Source organism: Gigantopelta aegis, chromosome 13, assembly GCF_016097555.1.
Source record: "Gigantopelta aegis isolate Gae_Host chromosome 13, Gae_host_genome, whole genome shotgun sequence".
Taxonomy (NCBI): domain Eukaryota; kingdom Metazoa; phylum Mollusca; class Gastropoda; order Neomphalida; family Peltospiridae; genus Gigantopelta; species Gigantopelta aegis.
The window spans coordinates 31635906-31656052 of NC_054711.1; the positions used below are offsets into that span (position 1 = coordinate 31635906).

At 40.8% G+C, this 20147-nt stretch overlaps 1 protein-coding gene across 1 annotated transcript in view; it reads right to left on the reverse strand.

Annotated features, from left to right (window-relative positions):
* LOC121387892 (oxysterol-binding protein-related protein 6-like) overlaps window positions 1-20147 on the reverse strand; it is a 119138-nt gene that overhangs the window by 20642 nt on the left and 78349 nt on the right. Inside the window, exons 11-15 of the mRNA XM_041519123.1 lie at window positions 16918-17101; window positions 8651-8787; window positions 5282-5389; window positions 1102-1209; window positions 638-710 (exon numbers count right to left, since the gene is read on the reverse strand). Of these exons, the coding sequence (XP_041375057.1) occupies window positions 638-710; window positions 1102-1209; window positions 5282-5389; window positions 8651-8787; window positions 16918-17101 (610 nt within the window). The remainder of the gene's footprint in view (window positions 1-637; window positions 711-1101; window positions 1210-5281; window positions 5390-8650; window positions 8788-16917; window positions 17102-20147) is intronic.

Here is a 20147-nt window from a genome sequence, read left to right on the forward strand (position 1 = left end):
CCATGGTTTGTGCTATCCTGCCTGTGGGAAGCGAAATAAAAGATCCCTTGCTGCCTGTCGTAAAAGAGTAGCCTATGTGGCGACAGCGGGTTTCCTCTAAAAAACAGTCTCAGAATGACCATATGTTTGACGTCCAATAGCCGATGATAAGATTTTTTTTTTTTAAATGTGCTCTAGTGGCGTCATTAAATAAAACAAACTTTACTTTTTTTAGTACCTGGTACAGTTATTATATAAATTGCACTGCATTTTATTTATGTACCGTAACCTTGCTCATTCTCTGAGCTGATATATAACAAGTATTATTTGAGATAAACAAAAGCTAGGTAACAACAACGGTCTACCAGCCAGACAACAAGATCATTTAACCAATGTTTGTTTGTTTTGTTTAACGACACCACTAGAGCCCATTGCTTTTATCAATCATCAGCTATTGGATGTCAAACATATGATCATTTTGACAGTCAGTGAGAGGAAACCTGCTACATTTTTCCATTAGTAGCAAGGGATCTTTTAGATGCACCATCCCAGAGACAGGATTAATTAACCAATGAAAAGGGTGCTTTTCTGTCATGATACAGTGTGCCTTGTAGAAATAAGATGAAACTAAAGTTCTATAAAAGACCTAACAGCTTACCACATGTTACACTAACAGCATCAGTTTCGGTCTCAAAATCGTCAGACACATCACTGGAAGCCTCATCGGAATGCTATAACACAAACACAAAATTAAAATAACACATATTACACACACACAGAGATAGACAGACACACAGACAGACAGACACAAACACAAACACACACACACAAACACAAACACACACACACAAACACACACAGAGAGAGAGACAGACAGACAGAGAGACAGACAGACAAAGATAGAGATACATGTAGAGACAGAGACAGACAGAGAGACAGACAGACAGACAGAGACAGACAGACAGAGACAGATACACAGAGATAGACACAGATACAGACATACAAAGACACTGACAGAGAACAGACAATAAGACAAAGAAAGAAAAAACAACAGAGAAACAAACAAAACAAATAAAAAAGTAAATGCAGATTTATTGGTGAACAGACACAAGTTATATATACCTCTGAGGAAGATTCACTGATATTCTCAAAAATCTCTTCAGCATCGTAATATTCAGACAAAGAGAAACTGTCTATAGACAGAGATTGTCCCAGCTTCGACTGCTCCACCTACAAAACACAAGTCACAGACAATATTGAAACAAACATTCTGAAAGTACCATTCCTAAACTCAGTGACAATGAAGCTGGATGTGTCTTTGTGCTCTGTCAACTTAACCCCCCCCCCCCCCCTGGGGGGACTGATTACAAGTTATGTAATGCTGTTAAAACTACTGAGTCGCATACACCAGGTCATGGACAACCCTGACTTTGGTGTACGGAGACTTGGTACAACCTAAGAAGAGGACTCGGAAGAGGAACCCTGCACCCGGGACGGCACGGGGAAGGGGCCAAAACTGGTGGCTCAACAGCCAGCAGTAGTCCCTTCCACCTTACCCCCACGACCCCCCTCAGTTTTTCCTGACGGCTCCCAAACCCAAACTGCAGTATAAGCACCTCATCAGGATGGAAGGAAAAAAGGAAATGTTTTATTTAACGACGTACTCAACACATTTTATTTTCAGTTATATGGCGTCAGACATATGATTAAGGACCACACAGATATTGAGAGAGGAAACCCGCTGTCGCCACTTCATAGGCTATTCTTTTCAATTAGCAACAAGGGATCTTTTATATGCACCATCCCACACGCAGGATAGTTCATACCACAGCCTTTGTTACACCAGTTGTGGAGCACTGGCTGGAACGAGAAATAGCCCAATGGATCCACCAATGTGGATCGATCCCAGACTGACCGCACATCAAGCGAACGCTTTACCACGGGGCTACTTCCCACACCCCTCATCAGGACGGACACCAGAGGAGACAGACTTTACACCAAAAGCCAACTGCTCACCTTCCAAATACTACCTAGTGGCGAGGGCGAGTACTCACTCCATCCCACCACCACCAGTGATGGAGTGAGTACTCACTCCATCCGACCACCACCAGTGATGGAGTGAGTACTCACTCCATCTGACCACCACCAGTGATGGAGTGAGTTTGGTCTGCCTCACCAAGTAGCAGAATTTACTCCTACAACCAGGACTCCTAGTGCCGGAAATGGACAACACAGCTCTACATAGAGTCATCAAGACTGTCATAGGCCAGGACTACCCAGCCATCACGAGGGCGTTACCTGCTACACAACGCAGCTCTACATAGAGTCATCCAGACTGTCATAGGCCAGGACTACCCAGCCATCACGAGGGCGTTACCTGCTACACAACGCAGCTCTACATAGAGACATCAAGACTGTCATAGGCCAGGACTACCCAGCCATCACGAGGGCGTTACCTGCTACACAATGCAGCTCTACATAGAGTCATCAAGACTGTCATTGGCCAGGACTACCCAGCCATCACGAGGGCGTTACCTGCTACACAACGCAGCTCTACATAGAGTCATCAAGACTATCATAGGCCAGGACTACCCAGCCATCACGAGGGCGTTACCTGCTACACAACGCAGCTCTACATAGTCATCAAGACTGTCATAGGCCAGGACTACCCAGCCATCACGAGGGCGTTACCTGCTACACAACGCAGCTCTACATAGAGTCATCCAGACTGTCATAGGCCAGGACTACCCAGCCATCACGAGGGCGTTACCTGCTACACAACGCAGCTCTACATAGAGTCATCAAGACTGTCATAGGCCAGGACTACCCAGCCATCACGAGGGCGTTACCTGCTACACAACGCAGCTCTACATAGAGTCATCAAGACTGTCATAGGCCAGGACTACCCAGCCATCACGAGGGCGTTACCTGCTACACAACGCAGCTCTACATAGAGTCATCCAGACTGTCATAGGCCAGGACTACCCAGCCATCACGAGGGCGTTACCTGCTACACAACGCAGCTCTACATAGAGTCATCAAGACTGTCATAGGCCAGGACTACCCAGCCATCACGAGGGCGTTACCTGCTACACAATGCAGCTCTACATAGAGTCATCAAGACTGTCATTGGCCAGGACTACCCAGCCATCACGAGGGCGTTACCTGCTACACAACGCAGCTCTACATAGAGTCATCAAGACTATCATAGGCCAGGACTACCCAGCCATCACGAGGGCGTTACCTGCTACACAACGCAGCTCTACATAGTCATCAAGACTGTCATAGGCCAGGACTACCCAGCCATCACGAGGGCGTTACCTGCTACACAACGCAGCTCTACATAGAGTCATCAAGACTGTCATAGGCCAGGACTACCCAGCCATCACGAGGGCGTTACCTGCTACACAACGCAGCTCTACATAGAGTCATCAAGACTGTCATAGGCCAGGACTACCCAGCCATCACGAGGGCGTTACCTGCTACACAACGCAGCTCTACATAGAGTCATCAAGACTGTCATAGGCCAGGACTACCCAGCCATCACGAGGGCGTTACCTGCTACACGCTACCTACACCACATTCCAGTGCTTAATGTCCGTCACTACTTGGGATCGCCATAACACCAACCTTCCTACAAGAACTTTCGCCTCCAGGTAAGGGCTTAGTCGGACTTTAAATTATTCGGCCAGTGTTCAAAAATTTATGTTTATGTTTTTTGTAAACAGTCCAACACACTTTATTTTGGCAGCCCATTAAATTGCTCAAATCACCTTAAAACCTTTTCGTCCGAGCTTTTTAAATTTTATGTTTGGACTTAAGTTTTTTTATTCCAGACAAGATTAGAGTGAGTGAATCAGCTGCTTTTGGTCTTAGGTCTCTGACCTAACTTCTAAATTTGTATTCCAAATTCCACCCACCTCAACTCTTACTCCCCCCCCCCGGTCAGGACTTAGTCATTGGCGATGTCAGAGGTTAAGCCCAGGACAGGCGTGTTTGAAACCTTCAAGGGTCGTAACTCTGTCAGACATGCATAAATTCCATTTTTGACAGAGTTATGGCCCCTGAAATTCAAACATGATCTGTAAATCTACATGATGAACATACACACAAAATTTTACCTTAGTATCTTGAGGCATTGTGGGAAAAAAAAGTCCAGTAAACTATGTGGGTCAGACAGATAAAAACGTGGAGATGAAACCTATAGGCCCGTCTGGTTAGACAGGGAGAGGACTAACAAAGAGAAACTGTCTATAGACAGACTGTTCGAAATTCGACTACACCACCTACAATATACAAGTCAAAAGCAAAATTACACAGAAAATTGAGTCGACACAACCAAATGTACAATTTATAATAACTACAGCTTTGTTATTAAAGCAGTAGGTATGTTATGTTAAATCAAACAGTAACTTAAGTGTCTTTCTGTTGGTCAGTGTATTAAATTTTAATGACTATACTGCCCAAAATGTTATGATCATAAACCTCTTTACACAAAACCAATAGAGCTAGGCGGTATACCATATATTCACTTTGGTATCAGAAATATATGTTAATACCTATTTACCGAGCAAGTTTCAAAATACCGAAATTTTGGTGCTGAAAAAGTGTTTCCCACCATTTAGTAAAGCACTAACAATGTATCTGACGAACACAAAATGGCTGAAAAGAAGAGCGAATGTACACCATTCTTCCTCTGAATTGACAGAAAAACAGTTGAGTCTTAATTCGGGTTTGCATTTAAAGAAAAGTATGCCGAAAATACCACTCGATATTGGTATCGGTATTGTGTTAATACCAAATACTGTGCCGATACCAAGGTAAATCACATCAAAAATACAGATACCGAACCTGAAATTTCAATACTGCCCAGCTCCAAAAACCAACACGTTATGTCTGCAAATTTAACGTACATGCACACTTGGACAGAGCAATTTTGAGAAAAGAATTTTTTTTTTTTCATTATGCATCGAGCAAGTTTTCCTTAACTTGGCTTAGGAGCATAACAAACATTCATGTAAATTATCTGTTAACTTCAAAAATTTACAAAATTTCAATTATTTTATGTAATTATTTCGCCAATTAAAAACAAAATTTGTCAACTGTTTCCAAAACTCAGACTTGACGAATTTGGCAAGTGCATCAATGTGTTCTAGAGGTGCCATTAAACAAAATAAACTTTTCATTTTTATTAGTCACGTAACAGCTTGCAGTCCAGCAGGTATGTGACAAAACTGTGCCTTTGATGATACAAGCCTGCAACTTAGCATGGTGCCAGGGCATACCCTAGAGACGGACCTACCTTAGGAGACAATATCGGTGACGTGGGTGGAAGTTGCAAGTCAGAAATATTCGATTCAGTGTGGATCCGAGAAAGTCGGCTCTTTAATGCTGTGTTTTGTCGTTGTGCCTACATACAGAAAACAGAAATCCAGTTTTCAGTGCAACAAGATAAACATACGTGACAAGAAATTATGCAGAATTAAATATCTTGTTATCATAAACTCAATTGGTTTTACTCATAATACTACAATTATAGAATGATGTTCAGTTTAATGCATATCAGGGCTTTGGAGCTCACTAATTTGGACAAAAAATTTTTTTTTATTGTTCCGAGTATAGCGAGATCTTTAAGGAGCACATCAATGTAATTAATTGATGGTGTTGGTGTTCTGTGTCAGAGTGTACACGTACCTCAAATAGCGACTGTTTGAGAGACGTGATGGTGTTGGTGTTCTGTGTCAGAGTGTACACGTACCTTAAATAGCGACTGTTTGAGAGACGCGATGGTGTCGGTGTTCTGTGTCAGAGTGTACACTATCTCAAATAGCGACTGTTTACGAGACGCGATGGTGTCGGTGTCCTGTGTCAGAGTGTACACGTACCTCAAATAGCGACTGTTTGAGAGACGCGATGGTGATGGTGTTCTGTGTCAGAGTGTACACGTACCTCAAATAGCGACTGTTTGAGAGACGCGATGGTGATGGTGTTCTGTGTCAGAGTGTACACGTACCTCAAATAGCGACTGTTTGAGAGACGCGATGGTGTTGGTGTTCTGTGTCAGAGTGTACACTATCTCAAATAGCGACTGTTTGAGAGACGCGATGGTGTTGGTGTTCTGTGTCAGAGTGTACACGTACCTCAAATAGCGACTGTTTGAGAGACGCGATGGTGTTGGTGTTCTGTGTCAGAGTGTACACGTACCTCAAATAGCGACTGTCTGAGAGACGCGATGGTGTTGGTGTTCTGTGTCAGAGTGTACACATACCTCAAATAGCGACTGTCTGAGAGACACGATGGTGTTGGTGTTCTGTGTCAGAGTGTACACGTACCTCAAATAGCGACTGTCTGAGAGACACGATGGTGTTGGTGTTCTGTGTCAGAGTGTACACGTACCTCAAATAGCGACTGTCTGAGAGACACGATGGTGTTGGTGTTCTGTGTCAGAGTGTACACGTACCTCAAATAGCGACTGTTTGAGAGACGTGATGGTGATGGTGTTCTGTGTCAGAGTGTACACGTACCTCAAATAGCGACTGTTTGAGAGACACGATGGTGTTGGTGTTCTGTGTCAGAGTGTACACGTACCTCAAATAGCGACTGTGTGAGAGACGCGATGGTGTTGGTGTTCTGTGTCAGAGTGTACACGTACCTCAAATAGCGACTGTCTGAGAGACGTGATGGTGTTGGTGTTCTGTGTCAGAGTGTACACTATCTCAAATAGTGACTGTCTGAGAGACGCGATGGTGTTGGTGTTCTGTGTCAGAGTGTACACGTACCTCAAATAGCGACTGTTTGAGAGACACGATGGTGTTGGTGTTCTGTGTCAGAGTGTACACGTACCTCAAATAGCGACTGTTTGAGAGACGCGATGGTGTTGGTGTTCTGTGTCAGAGTGTACACGTACCTCAAATAGCGACTGTTTGAGAGACGCGATGGTGTTGGTGTTCTGTGTCAGAGTGTACACGTACCTCAAATAGCGACTGTTTGAGAGACGCGATGGTGTTGGTGTTCTGTGTCAGAGTGTACACGTACCTCAAATAGCGACTGTTTGAGAGACGTGATGGTGTTGGTGTTCTGTGTCAGAGTGTACACGTACCTCAAATAGCGACTGTTTGAGAGATGTGATGGTGATGGTGTTCTGTGTCAGAGTGTACACGTACCTCAAATAGCGACTGTTTGAGAGATGCGATGGTGTTGGTGTTCTGTGTCAGAGTGTACACGTACCTCAAATAGCGACTGTGTGAGAGACGTGATGGTGTTGGTGTTCTGTGTCAGAGTGTACACTATCTCAAATAGCGACTGTTTGAGAGACGCGATGGTGTTGGTGTTCTGTGTCAGAGTGTACACTATCTCAAATAGCGACTGTCTGAGAGACGCGATGGTGTTGGTGTTCTGTGTCAGAGTGTACACTATCTCAAATAGCGACTGTTTGAGAGACGTGATGGTGTTGGTGTTCTGTGTCAGAGTGTACACTATCTCAAATAGCGACTGTTTGAGAGACGTGATGGTGTTGGTGTTCTGTGTCAGAGTGTACACGTACCTCAAATAGCGACTGTTTGAGAGACGCGATGGTGTTCTGTGTCAGAGTGTACACGTACCTCAAATAGCGACTGTTTGAGAGACGCGATGGTGTTGGTGTTCTGTGTTAGAGTGTACACGTACCTCAAATAGCGACTGAGAGACGTGATGGTGTTGGTGTTCTGTGTCAGAGTGTACACGTACCTCAAATAGCGACTGTTTGAGAGACGCGATGGTGTTGGTGTTCTGTGTCAGAGTGTACACTATCTCAAATAGCGACTGTCTGAGAGACGCGATGGTGATGGTGTTCTGTGTCAGAGTGTACACGTACCTCAAATAGCGACTGTTTGAGAGACACGATGGTGTTGGTGTTCTGTGTCAGAGTGTACACTATCTCAAATAGTGACTGTCTGAGAGACGCGATGGTGTTGGTGTTCTGTGTCAGAGTGTACACGTACCTCAAATAGTGACTGTTTGAGAGACGCGATGGTGTTCTGTGTCAGAGTGTACACGTACCTCAAATAGCGACTGTTTGAGAGACGCGATGGTGTTGGTGTTCTGTGTCAGAGTGTACACGTACCTCAAATAGCGACTGTTTGAGAGACGTGATGGTGTTGGTGTTCTGTGTCAGAGTGTACACGTACCTCAAATAGCGACTGTTTGAGAGACGCGATGGTGTTGGTGTTCTGTGTCAGAGTGTACACGTACCTCAAATAGCGACTGTCTGAGAGACGCTATGGTGTTGGTGTTCTGTGTCAGAGTGTACACGTACCTCAAATAGCGACTGTTTGAGAGACGTGATGGTGTTGGTGTTCTGTGTCAGAGTGTACACGTACCTCAAATAGCGACTGTTTGAGAGACGTGATGGTGTTGGTGTTCTGTGTCAGAGTGTACACGTACCTCAAATAGCGACTGTTTGAGAGACACGATGGTGTTGGTGTTCTGTGTCAGAGTGTACACGTACCTCAAATAGCGACTGTTTGAGAGACGTGATGGTGTTGGTGTTCTGTGTCAGAGTGTACACGTACCTCAAATAGCGACTGTTTGAGAGACACGATGGTGTTGGTGTTCTGTGTCAGAGTGTACACGTACCTCAAATAGCGACTGTCTGAGCGACGTGATGGTGTTCTGTGTCAGAGTGTACACGTACCTCAAATAGCGACTGTTTGAGAGACGTGATGGTGTTGGTGTTCTGTGTCAGAGTGCTCGATTCGCTCTCAATCGTCTGCTTCAGCCGCTCTCGCTCAGTGTTCATCATGTGTAATAAACTCTTCAGCTGGTTGTGCACTGCAACAACAGAAAAGAAACCCAATAAGCTTGTTAACACTTAAAGGCTAACTTAATAATAATAAAATTGTTAAGTTACATACAGTTTAAATCTCTTTTTAATACTATAAACTTTGTATTTCTAATAATGAGTAAAAACTGTTATTTCTAATTTTTATACTCATGCCAAAGAGCAATTTTATTTCCAAATTTTCAATGAAATGGCCTTTATTGGAAATAGCCAATCTTGTGATTGGTGATAAATGTATGTGTGTTGGTTGTAAAAACAAATTAGTTTCATCTGGGCAAAAAATGTCTGCAATTTTATTTCACCTAGTACCACCGTGTCAAGTAGCCTTGTGCTTAAAATATGTATGGGGTATCTGCAAAAGAAAAGTATTCAAATTTTGTTCGGAACTAGGGTAGTCATAGACGCTACCTGTTATCTCTGAAATGAGCAGCTTGACACTGAATTTTTTGTGATTCACTTTAAGGGTGAGGGGTGGTAGTGTTTATATCCATGTTGTTTATGTCAAATGATACGCTGCAGGAAGTAAGGAAATGTTTTATTTAACGATGCACTCAACACATTTTATTTACAGGTATATGGCATCAGACATATGGTTAAGGACCACACAGATATTGAGAGAGGAAACCCACTTCATGGGGTACTCTTTTCGATTAGCAGCAAGGGATCTTTTATATGCACCATCCCACAGACAGGATAGTACATACAACCCCCTTTGTTACACCAGTTGTGGAGCACTGGCTGGAACAAGAAATAGCCCAATGGGTCCACCGACGGGGATTGATCCTAGACCGATCGCACATCAAGACAACGCTTTACCACTGGGCTACGTAATGGTTATGGAGACGAATCTAGTCTATTTTAAGGATATATTTCCCCCATTTCAACGTCACACACTCTTGTTTCATTCTACTGTAACTTCATTCACATGTGTTACAGGTTTGTAGATTAACAAAACTAAATGTTCATTTTCATGGGTTAAAACTAAATGTTTATTTTCATGGGTTAAAACTAAATGTTTATTTTCATGGGTTAAAACTAAATGTTCATTTTCATGGGTTAAAACTATAGTCTGTCCCATCCTCCAACAAAAATGTATTTTGTAAATAATTTCAGTTTGGTCTGATGTAAGAAGAAAAGTAAAAGTGTTTTGGAAATAACAAAAAAAACCCACTATTTTTGTGTGTAATTTGGAAAACAATCGGCTCAGAAATAAATAACTTAGTAAATTACATAGTACAGTAAAACCTGTCTAAACCAGATCATGTCAGGGACCTAATATTTATCCGGTTTGGAGAGGATCCGGTATTTAGAGGGTCACGTTTTAGAATATAGAGTTATTTCCCTTGACATCGAATTCATAACTGCGAACGAACTTGTCCGAGAATCGCCGAATGAATGTGACTGTCGAAGCGACGACTCATACTAATGTCGCTATCTTCCAATTTTGTTATGTATCTTTCTTATTTATTAATTGACATTAAAATATAAATAAAAACAACAGATTTCAATTTAATTTAGTTTTTACCACAATTAACATTGCAAAATGACAGTCTTTGTAATCATCAATTGCGTTGTTAGCTATACCGGCACTTTCACCGCTGATCTTGAAATGTCGAACAGAAAAGTATGACTTCCAGCTTTCTAACCATCCATTAGAAGCCTTAAAATCCTGAATCAGCAGATCAGATGAAACTTTAAAAGCTTTTTCCTGAATGATCGGTCCAGATATGAGAATATTCTTTGCTCGTGCATGTTGGAACCATTTCCATGTCAGTTCATACAGTTCGTCATATTTGCAGCCTGTACTGAATCTCGTTTTGTTGGCGCTAGAGTTATTGTCATATTCTTGCAGATAAGCTGTCTTTTTCATTAATATGTCTGACACAGTGGAAATGCCAATGTCATACTTTCCTGCCAAATCCGTTTGAGTTAATTTTGGTACAGACTGCGAATCATTAGGCCTAATCAAATGAAATTTTACTTTCAACGATAATTCCACACTTGGGTGTGCAGCAGAATCTAAAGGATCAATGCAAGTGTCCAGTTTTTGTCTGATATCATCTCGGTCTTTCTTGTCTTCAGCGATCCTGGCTTTTGCCTCTTCCTTGTGTGCTGTTACCACCTTGTTTTGAGTGTCCTCCTCTATCATATCATCGAGATCGGATTCCAATCGGCTGCATGTATGCAGACTAAGTGCCCATACCTTCAGGGTCTCTGGCTTAATCGTAATACCAATTATCCCACCTGGAGCATGACCATACCGCATGAAGGTCGTCTCAATCATCATATCGCTCCAAATGCCATTCCACAATCCAGCAGAATGGTGCAGGACATGCTCACCCTTGAGGAAGTGTGACAATACCTCTTCTGGTAGCCGCTCCATCTCCCGCTGGTAGCACAACCCATACCTAGCATAGTTCACATGTCCCGCAGCAAAGAAGTATGGTAGCATTTGCTTGTAGGTAGCCAGATGAAGTGGCCAGTCACCTTCCCGTTCAGCTCGTATGAACATCATGATGAGCCGGACAGGCTTTATCAAGACGTCAACCCAGAGTTTGACAGTTTGGCTCCTGTTGGTTTCTGTTTCAAGAATATGCATAAGGTCATCACTGCGCTATAGTGGTTTGTCCTGAACAATTCCACAAAGTGCCTCTTCAGCTACCATTCTTATTGCTCGAACGTTCTGGGGAAACGTTTTTCCAGTGAGCATTTTTGGCACACCGCCAAACACAGAAGACATTATATCTGACAGACCGGTATCAGCCATCAATGTTCCAATCTCTATATATAAAGTGTGGTGATCGAGACATGTTCGTTTGTTGTTGTTTTAGCAACATTCAGCGTGCATGTTTTTTGTATCTATCACAGAAAAAAAACTAAAATTCTGTTTGTATGTAGTGTATACAAATTAAGTCACGTGTGCATATTTTAATTCTAAATTAAGTTGTTTCTAATATTTTACTCTGTGTGTCAGTATTCCACTATCAAAGTGCACTGATTAAAAATAAAAGGTGAAAAACCTAATGTGTGAGTATCTGAGAATTGTCTGAAGCTGTAAAGAATTTGCTCAGCTGTGCACTGCACAAGACAGGACAATTGAAAACAATCAAGCCTTAATTCCTCTGCCGTCTGCTAAGCTGGGCTGAGATCACGGAAATCAGTGATCAGTGACGTAACTCTGGATGCTGGACAGCAGAAATTTCGGTCTGCATTGTTTTCTGGAAATTGTGTTTTCGTTCAGGTTACTCTTCATTCGTTTATACTACGCCGGTTTGTTCAGGTTAATTAATAAAGGATTTTACATTTCTGAACCAAAAATCAATCCGGTTTCCGAAATGTACTGGTTCCGGTTTTATCAGGTTTTTAATACATGGTTTAAGTAAGAGAATATTCGGGACCATGAAATTTGGCCATTTTTGACAGTATTTCGGTAACTTCAGGGTCCGGTTTAGACAGGTTTCACATACTGTATTAAAAAAGGTGTTCCCTGTGGGAAGTCCAATAAATGTTAATTTTCATGGGTCGAATCTATAGTCTGTCCCATCCTATAAAAATGTTTGGAGTGCAATTTAATAAATAAATAATTTGTAGTAAATTCCATGGTATGAAAAAAGGCATTCCTTGTGGGAAGGACAATAAGGTTCCATTTGCACGGGTTGATATGGTACACCTTGTTCGCCCTTGGTGATGAAAGTTAAACTATAAGTTGGTATGTCATACCTTGTTCGCCCTTGGTGATGAAAGTTAAACTGTAAGTTGGTATGTCATACCTTGTTCACCCTTGGTGATGAAAGTTAAACTGTAAGTTGGTATGTCATACCTTGTTCGCCCTTGGTGATGAAAGTTAAACTATAAGTTGGTATGTCATACCTTGTTCACCCTTGGTGATGAAAGTTAAACTGTAAGTTGATATGGTACACCTTGTTCGCCCTTGGTGATGAAAGTTAAACTGTAAGTTGGTATGTCAGACCTTGTTCACCCTTGGTGATGAAAGTTAAACTATAAGTTGGTATGTCATACCTTGTTCACCCTTGGTGATGAAAGTTAAACTGTAAGTTGATATGGTACACCTTGTTCGCCCTTGGTGATGAAAGTTAAACTGTAAGTTGGTATGTCAGACCTTGTTCACCCTTGGTGATGAAAGTTAAACTATAAGTTGGTATGTCATACCTTGTTCACCCTTGGTGATGAAAGTTAAACTGTAAGTTGGTATGTCATACCTTGTTCGCCCTTGGTGATGAAAGTTAAACTATAAGTTGGTATGTCATACCTTGTTCACCCTTGGTGATGAAAGTTAAACTGTAAGTTGGTATGTCATACCTTGTTCGCCCTTGGTGATGAAAGTTAAACTATAAGTTGGTATGTCATACCTTGTTCACCCTTGGTGATGAAAGTTAAACTGTAAGTTGGTATGTCATACCTTGTTCACCCTTGGTGATGAAAGTTAAACTATAAGTTGGTATGTCATACCTTGTTCACCCTTGGTGATGAAAGTTAAACTATAAGTTGGTATGTCATACCTTGTTCACCCTTGGTGATGAAAGTTAAACTATAAGTTGGTATGTCATACCTTGTTCGCCCTTGGTGATGAAAGTTAAACTGTAAGTTGGTATGTCATACCTTGTTCACCCTTGGTGATGAAAGTTAAACTATAAGTTGGTATGTCATACCTTGTTCGCCCTTGGTGATGAAAGTTAAACTGTAAGTTGGTATGTCATACCTTGTTCACCCTTGGTGATGAAAGTTAAACTGTAAGTTGGTATGTCATACCTTGTTCGCCCTTGGTGATGAAAGTTAAACTATAAGTTGGTATGTCATACCTTGTTCACCCTTGGTGATGAAAGTTAAACTGTAAGTTGGTATGTCATACCTTGTTCACCCTTGGTGATGAAAGTTAAACTATAAGTTGGTATGTCATACCTTGTTCACCCTTGGTGATGAAAGTTAAACTGTAAGTTGATATGGTACACCTTGTTCGCCCTTGGTGATGAAAGTTAAACTGTAAGTTGGTATGTCAGACCTTGTTCACCCTTGGTGATGAAAGTTAAACTATAAGTTGGTATGTCATACCTTGTTCACCCTTGGTGATGAAAGTTAAACTGTAAGTTGGTATGTCATACCTTGTTCGCCCTTGGTGATGAAAGTTAAACTATAAGTTGGTATGTCATACCTTGTTCACCCTTGGTGATGAAAGTTAAACTGTAAGTTGGTATGTCATACCTTGTTCGCCCTTGGTGATGAAAGTTAAACTATAAGTTGGTATGTCATACCTTGTTCACCCTTGGTGATGAAAGTTAAACTGTAAGTTGGTATGTCATACCTTGTTCTCCCTTGGTGATGAAAGTTAAACTATAAGTTGGTATGTCATACCTTGTTCACCCTTGGTGATGAAAGTTAAACTATAAGTTGGTATGTCATACCTTGTTCACCCTTGGTGATGAAAGTTAAACTATAAGTTGGTATGTCATACCTTGTTCGCCCTTGGTGATGAAAGTTAAACTGTAAGTTGGTATGTCATACCTTGTTCACCCTTGGTGATGAAAGTTAAACTATAAGTTGGTATGTCATACCTTGTTCGCCCTTGGTGATGAAAGTTAAACTGTAAGTTGGTATGTCATACCTTGTTCACCCTTGGTGATGAAAGTTAAACTGTAAGTTGGTATGTCATACCTTGTTCGCCCTTGGTGATGAAAGTTAAACTATAAGTTGGTATGTCATACCTTGTTCACCCTTGGTGATGAAAGTTAAACTGTAAGTTGGTATGTCATACCTTGTTCACCCTTGGTGATGAAAGTTAAACTATAAGTTGGTATGTCATACCTTGTTCACCCTTGGTGATGAAAGTTAAACTATAAGTTGGTATGTCATACCTTGTTCACCCTTGGTGATGAAAGTTAAACTATAAGTTGGTATGTCATACCTTGTTCGCCCTTGGTGATGAAAGTTAAACTGTAAGTTGGTATGTCATACCTTGTTCACCCTTGGTGATGAAAGTTAAACTATAAGTTGGTATGTCATACCTTGTTCACCCTTGGTGATGAAAGTTAAACTGTAAGTTGGTATGTCATACCTTGTTCACCCTTGGTGATGAAAGTTAAACTGTAAGTTGGTATGTCACACCTTGTTCACCCTTGGTGATGAAAGTTAAACTGTAAGTTGGTATGTCACACCTTGTTCACCCTTGGTGATGAAAGTTAAACTGTAAGTTGGTATGTCACACCTTGTTCACCCTTGGTGATGAAAGTTAAACTGTAAGTTGGTATGTCACACCTTGTTCGCCCTTGGTGATGAAAGTTAAACTGTAAGTTGGTATGTCACACCTTGTTCACCCTTGGTGATGAAAGTTAAACTGTAAGTTGGTATGTCACACCTTGTTCGCCCTTGGTGATGAAAGTTAAACTGTAAGTTGGTATGTCACACCTTGTTCACCCTTGGTGATGAAAGTTAAACTATAAGTTGGTATGTCACACCTTGTTCACCCTTGGTGATGAAAGTTAAACTGTAAGTTGGTATGTCACACCTTGTTCACCCTTGGTGATGAAAGTTAAACTGTAAGTTGGTATGTCACACCTTGTTCGCCCTTGGTGATGAAAGTTAAACTGTAAGTTGGTATGTCATACCTTGTTCACCCTTGGTGATGAAAGTTAAACTATAAGTTGGTATGTCATACCTTGTTCACCCTTGGTGATGAAAGTTAAACTGTAAGTTGGTATGTCATACCTTGTTCACCCTTGGTGATGAAAGTTAAACTGTAAGTTGGTATGTCACACCTTGTTCACCCTTGGTGATGAAAGTTAAACTGTAAGTTGGTATGTCACACCTTGTTCACCCTTGGTGATGAAAGTTAAACTGTAAGTTGGTATGTCACACCTTGTTCACCCTTGGTGATGAAAGTTAAACTGTAAGTTGGTATGTCACACCTTGTTCACCCTTGGTGATGAAAGTTAAACTGTAAGTTGGTATGTCACACCTTGTTCACCCTTGGTGATGAAAGTTAAACTGTAAGTTGGTATGTCACACCTTGTTCACCCTTGGTGATGAAAGTTAAACTGTAAGTTGGTATGTCAGACCTTGTTCGCCCTTGGTGATGAAAGTTAAACTATAAGTTGGTATGTCATACCTTGTTCGCCCTTGGTGATGAAAGTTAAACTGTAAGTTGGTATGTCATACCTTGTTCATCCTTGGTGATGAAAGTTAAACTGTAAGTTGATATGGTACACCTTGTTCGCCCTTGGTGATGAAAGTTAAACTGTAAGTTGGTATGTCATACCTTGTTCGCCCTTGGTGATGAAAGTTAAACTGTAAGTTGGTATGTCATACCTTGTTCACCCTTGGTGATGAAAGTTAAACTGTAAGTTGGTATGTCATACCTTGTTCGCCCTTGGTGATGAAAGTTAAACTGTAAGTTGGTATGTCAGACCTTGTTCACCCTTGGTGATGAAAGTTAAGCTATAAGCTGGTATGTCATACCTTGTTCACCCTTGGTGATGAAAGTTAAACTATAAGCTGGTATGTCATACCTTGTTCACCCTTGGTGATGAAAGTTAAGCTATAAGCTGGTATGTCATACCTTGTTCACCCTTGGTGATGAAAGTTAAACTATAAGTTGGTATGTCATACCTTGTTCGCCCTTGGTGATGAAAGTTAAACTTTAAGTTGGTATGTCATACCTTGTTCACCCTTGGTGATGAAAGTTAAACTTTAAGTTGGTATGTCATACCTTGTTCACCCTAGGTGATGAAAGTTAAACTATAAGTTGGTATGTCATACCTTGTTCACCCTTGGTGATGAAGGTTAAACTATAAGTTGGTATGTCATACCTTGTTCACCCTTGGTGATGAAGGTTAAACTATAAGCTGGTATGTCATACCTTGTTCACCCTTGGTGATGAAGGTTAAGCTATAAGCTGGTATGTCATACCTTGTTCACCCTTGGTGATGAAAGTTAAGCTATAAGTTGGTATGTCATACCTTGTTCACCCTTGGTGATGAAAGTTAAACTATAAGTTGGTATGTCATACCTTGTTCACCCTTGGTGATGAAAGTTAAGCTATAAGCTGGTATGTCATACCTTGTTCACCCTAGGTGATGAAAGTTAAACTATAAGCTGGTATGTCATACCTTGTTCACCCTTGGTGATGAACGTCTCCCTCAGTTTGATCTCCTGGATACGTTGTTCGTGCGACTGACTCAGCGGCATGTCTGAGAGACTCATCGGCCGTGACGATGTTGTGTGGTTCAACAGGTTCGGGTTCGACGCGCTTGAGTGCATCCGCTCAGGAACCACCAACGATCCAGAGCCAGCCTAAAAAATCAAAACGAAAAAACAAATCTCTAAAAAACAGCACTTCAAAAATGTAATAGTTCAGGAAAGAAAAGACACCTTTACACTGTGGTTAATCAGTAGTTATTGAGGGCATGTGCCCAAATCAAATCCCATAGAACATGGCTCACAGTTAAGTTAAAGTTTGTTTTGCATAAAAAAAAAAAAATTATCCTTTGAACCGACAACAATAATTTATATCTAATGGCAAGAAAACTGCCATCTGGCCCTACAGCAAAAACGTTTTGGGTGGGTTTTTTACCGACACCACTAGAGGATATTGATTTATTAATCATCGGCTTTTCGATGTCAAACATTTGGTCATTGTGACACTTAGTCATCAGAGAAAATCCGCTACATTCCACCACTCAAACTTAAGATGTTGTTACCTATGGCAATTTTAAAGATTTGTGCAACATGCAAAATTTTCATCTATGGCAATAAATATTTTGAGCATGCTTACAGCAAATTTTCATCTATGCTAATCAGTGATGTCATTAAAAATAAAAATAGCAGGTGAAAATTAAATTATAGGTGGCCATTAATCAACAAAAAGTCGACAAGCATTGTTTATTGGAAGTTCGATAGCCGGCGACAATTGATTCGATAGCCGGCGACAATTGATTCGACAGCCGGCGACAATTAATTCGATAGCCAGCTATTAATGACATCCCTGCCAATATTTTTTTGAGCATGTTTACAGCAAGTCCAAACCAGAAACTTTTCCAACAAATAAACACAAAATTAAAAACAAAACATTATCCCTTCCGCCTGCTTGACAAACTGCCAATTGATAAACTACAGTGATGGCCATCAGTGCCACAGTTAAATTCAAGCCCTGCAAGAGACGTCAATTTGAGGCAGGATGTAGCCCAGTGGTAAAGCGCTTGCATGATGCACGGTCGGTTTGGGATCGATCCCCATTGGTGGGTCCATTGGGCTACTTCTCTTTCCAGCCAGTGCACCACGACTGGTATATCAAAGGCTATGGTATGTGTTGTCCTGTCTGTGGGATGGAGCATATAAAACATCCCTTGCTACTAATAAAAAAAATGTAACGGGTTTCCTCTCTAAGACCATGTGTCAAAAATACCAAATGTTTAACATCCAATAGCAGATGATTAATTAATCAATCAATGTGCTCAAGTGGTATTGTTAAACAAAACAAACAAACTTTTAGAGGTCAATTTTTTCACACACAAAAAAAAAGTGCTCATTCCTTCAGATGGCAAAGTATTTGTAAGAGGAATGAATCATTCTACAGCCCACTGCACCACTGTAGGAAATTCTGCTTCCTAAACAACCTTTCTGCATTACAACAAGCATGCTGAGAGTACTGCTAAAGCAATACAAATTTTTATATCTCCTAATCTCAAGGGTCATAACTCCGTAAAAAAAAAAAAAAAGGGTAAACAGCCATGAAAGTTAAAAAAATTGGTCTGTAATAGTAGATGGTAAAACTATATGAGAAAATTCCTTCTAAATATCTTCAGGCATTGCAAAAACAAGTCTAGAAAAAAAACATTCATCTCTCCTAAGGGCTATAAATTAAAAAAGGGGTAAATTGCCATGAAAAACAAATCTGATATGCAACAGAACATGATAAATCTATACGGGAAATTTCAGCTCAATATCTTAAGGCATTGAAGAAGAAAAAAGGCCAGAAAAGAAATTTTCATATCCTCTAAGTTCAAGGGCCATAACTCTGTCAAAAATGGGTAAATTGCCACGAAAGTCAAATCCGGAAAACTATATGTGGGCCAGACAGACAGACAGACAGACACACACACACATAGACAGACAGATACAGACAGAAAGACAGACAGATGGACAGAAAGACGGACAGATGGACAGAAAGACGGCTAGATAGACACAGACAGACAGACGAAGATGAAACCTATAGTACCCTCCAGTTGGACCGGCAAGCGACTAATAAATCAAGGGTAAGTAATAAAAACCATATGTTCCCCTACTAGTTGGTTATCGGTTTGAAATCTATTGATATTGGACACTGCATTTCATGTGCTTTGGCAAAGTTTATAAAAATATATTCAAGATTTTACGGTACGTAATTTTACCCTTTTAAACTGGCAGAAATCCTGCTATAATATACATTATATGCAGGGCTGTTGCCAGTTCGCCAAATGCGACGAATGTCCCGTTTGGGCGACATAAATATTTTTTAAATAATGGCATTAGTCGCCCAAATAATATTATGTGGGCGATCTTCTTTAGAGCTATAACATAAGCCACTACTAATTTGTATTCCATGTTAAAATCTGCTCATGGTTCTCTTAGTCTTACCATAACCTGCCAACAACCATTATTATTTTGGGGGATACCATACTTTTGGGTGAGTTTCGAGCCCTGTATATGTGGACAATACCTCAGTAGAACAAAAATAGTCCACGGCCACAAACCGAGCTACATTTAGAATCATATTTTGCTAACTTTTTAATGCATGCAATAAACTTTTAAAGAAATATAAAAAAGCACACAGAGACACTAAATTCATTTACATGTAACTGTTTTATATTAACATATTTTAATTGAAATTAATCTTTTTTAAATAGTTAAGGAGAGCTTGGTTACAGTAATTGTAATTAAGTAGGTAAAAATGGTTTAAAAACAAAAGGGGGGGAGCACCTGACTTGTCCCGTGGTGTCTCCATCCCCCACCCTCATCCCCTACGGAAAAAAAAATCAGTGCATGTGAGAGATATACTTAATCTAATAATACTGGGGGTGGAATTTAGCTCAGTCAGTAGAGCACTCGTTTTAGGTGCTTCGGTTAAAAACAAGTTTGTTTTGTTTAATAACACTACTAGAGCACATCGATTTATTAATCATCAGCTATTGGATGTCAAACATTTGGAAATTTTGACTTTTAGTCTTAGAGAGGAAACCTGCTACATTTTTCCATTACTAGCAAGGGATTTTTTATATGCACCATACCACAGACAGGATAGTACATACCACGGCCTTTAATATACCAATCGTGATGATCCTAAACCAAACGCACATCAAGT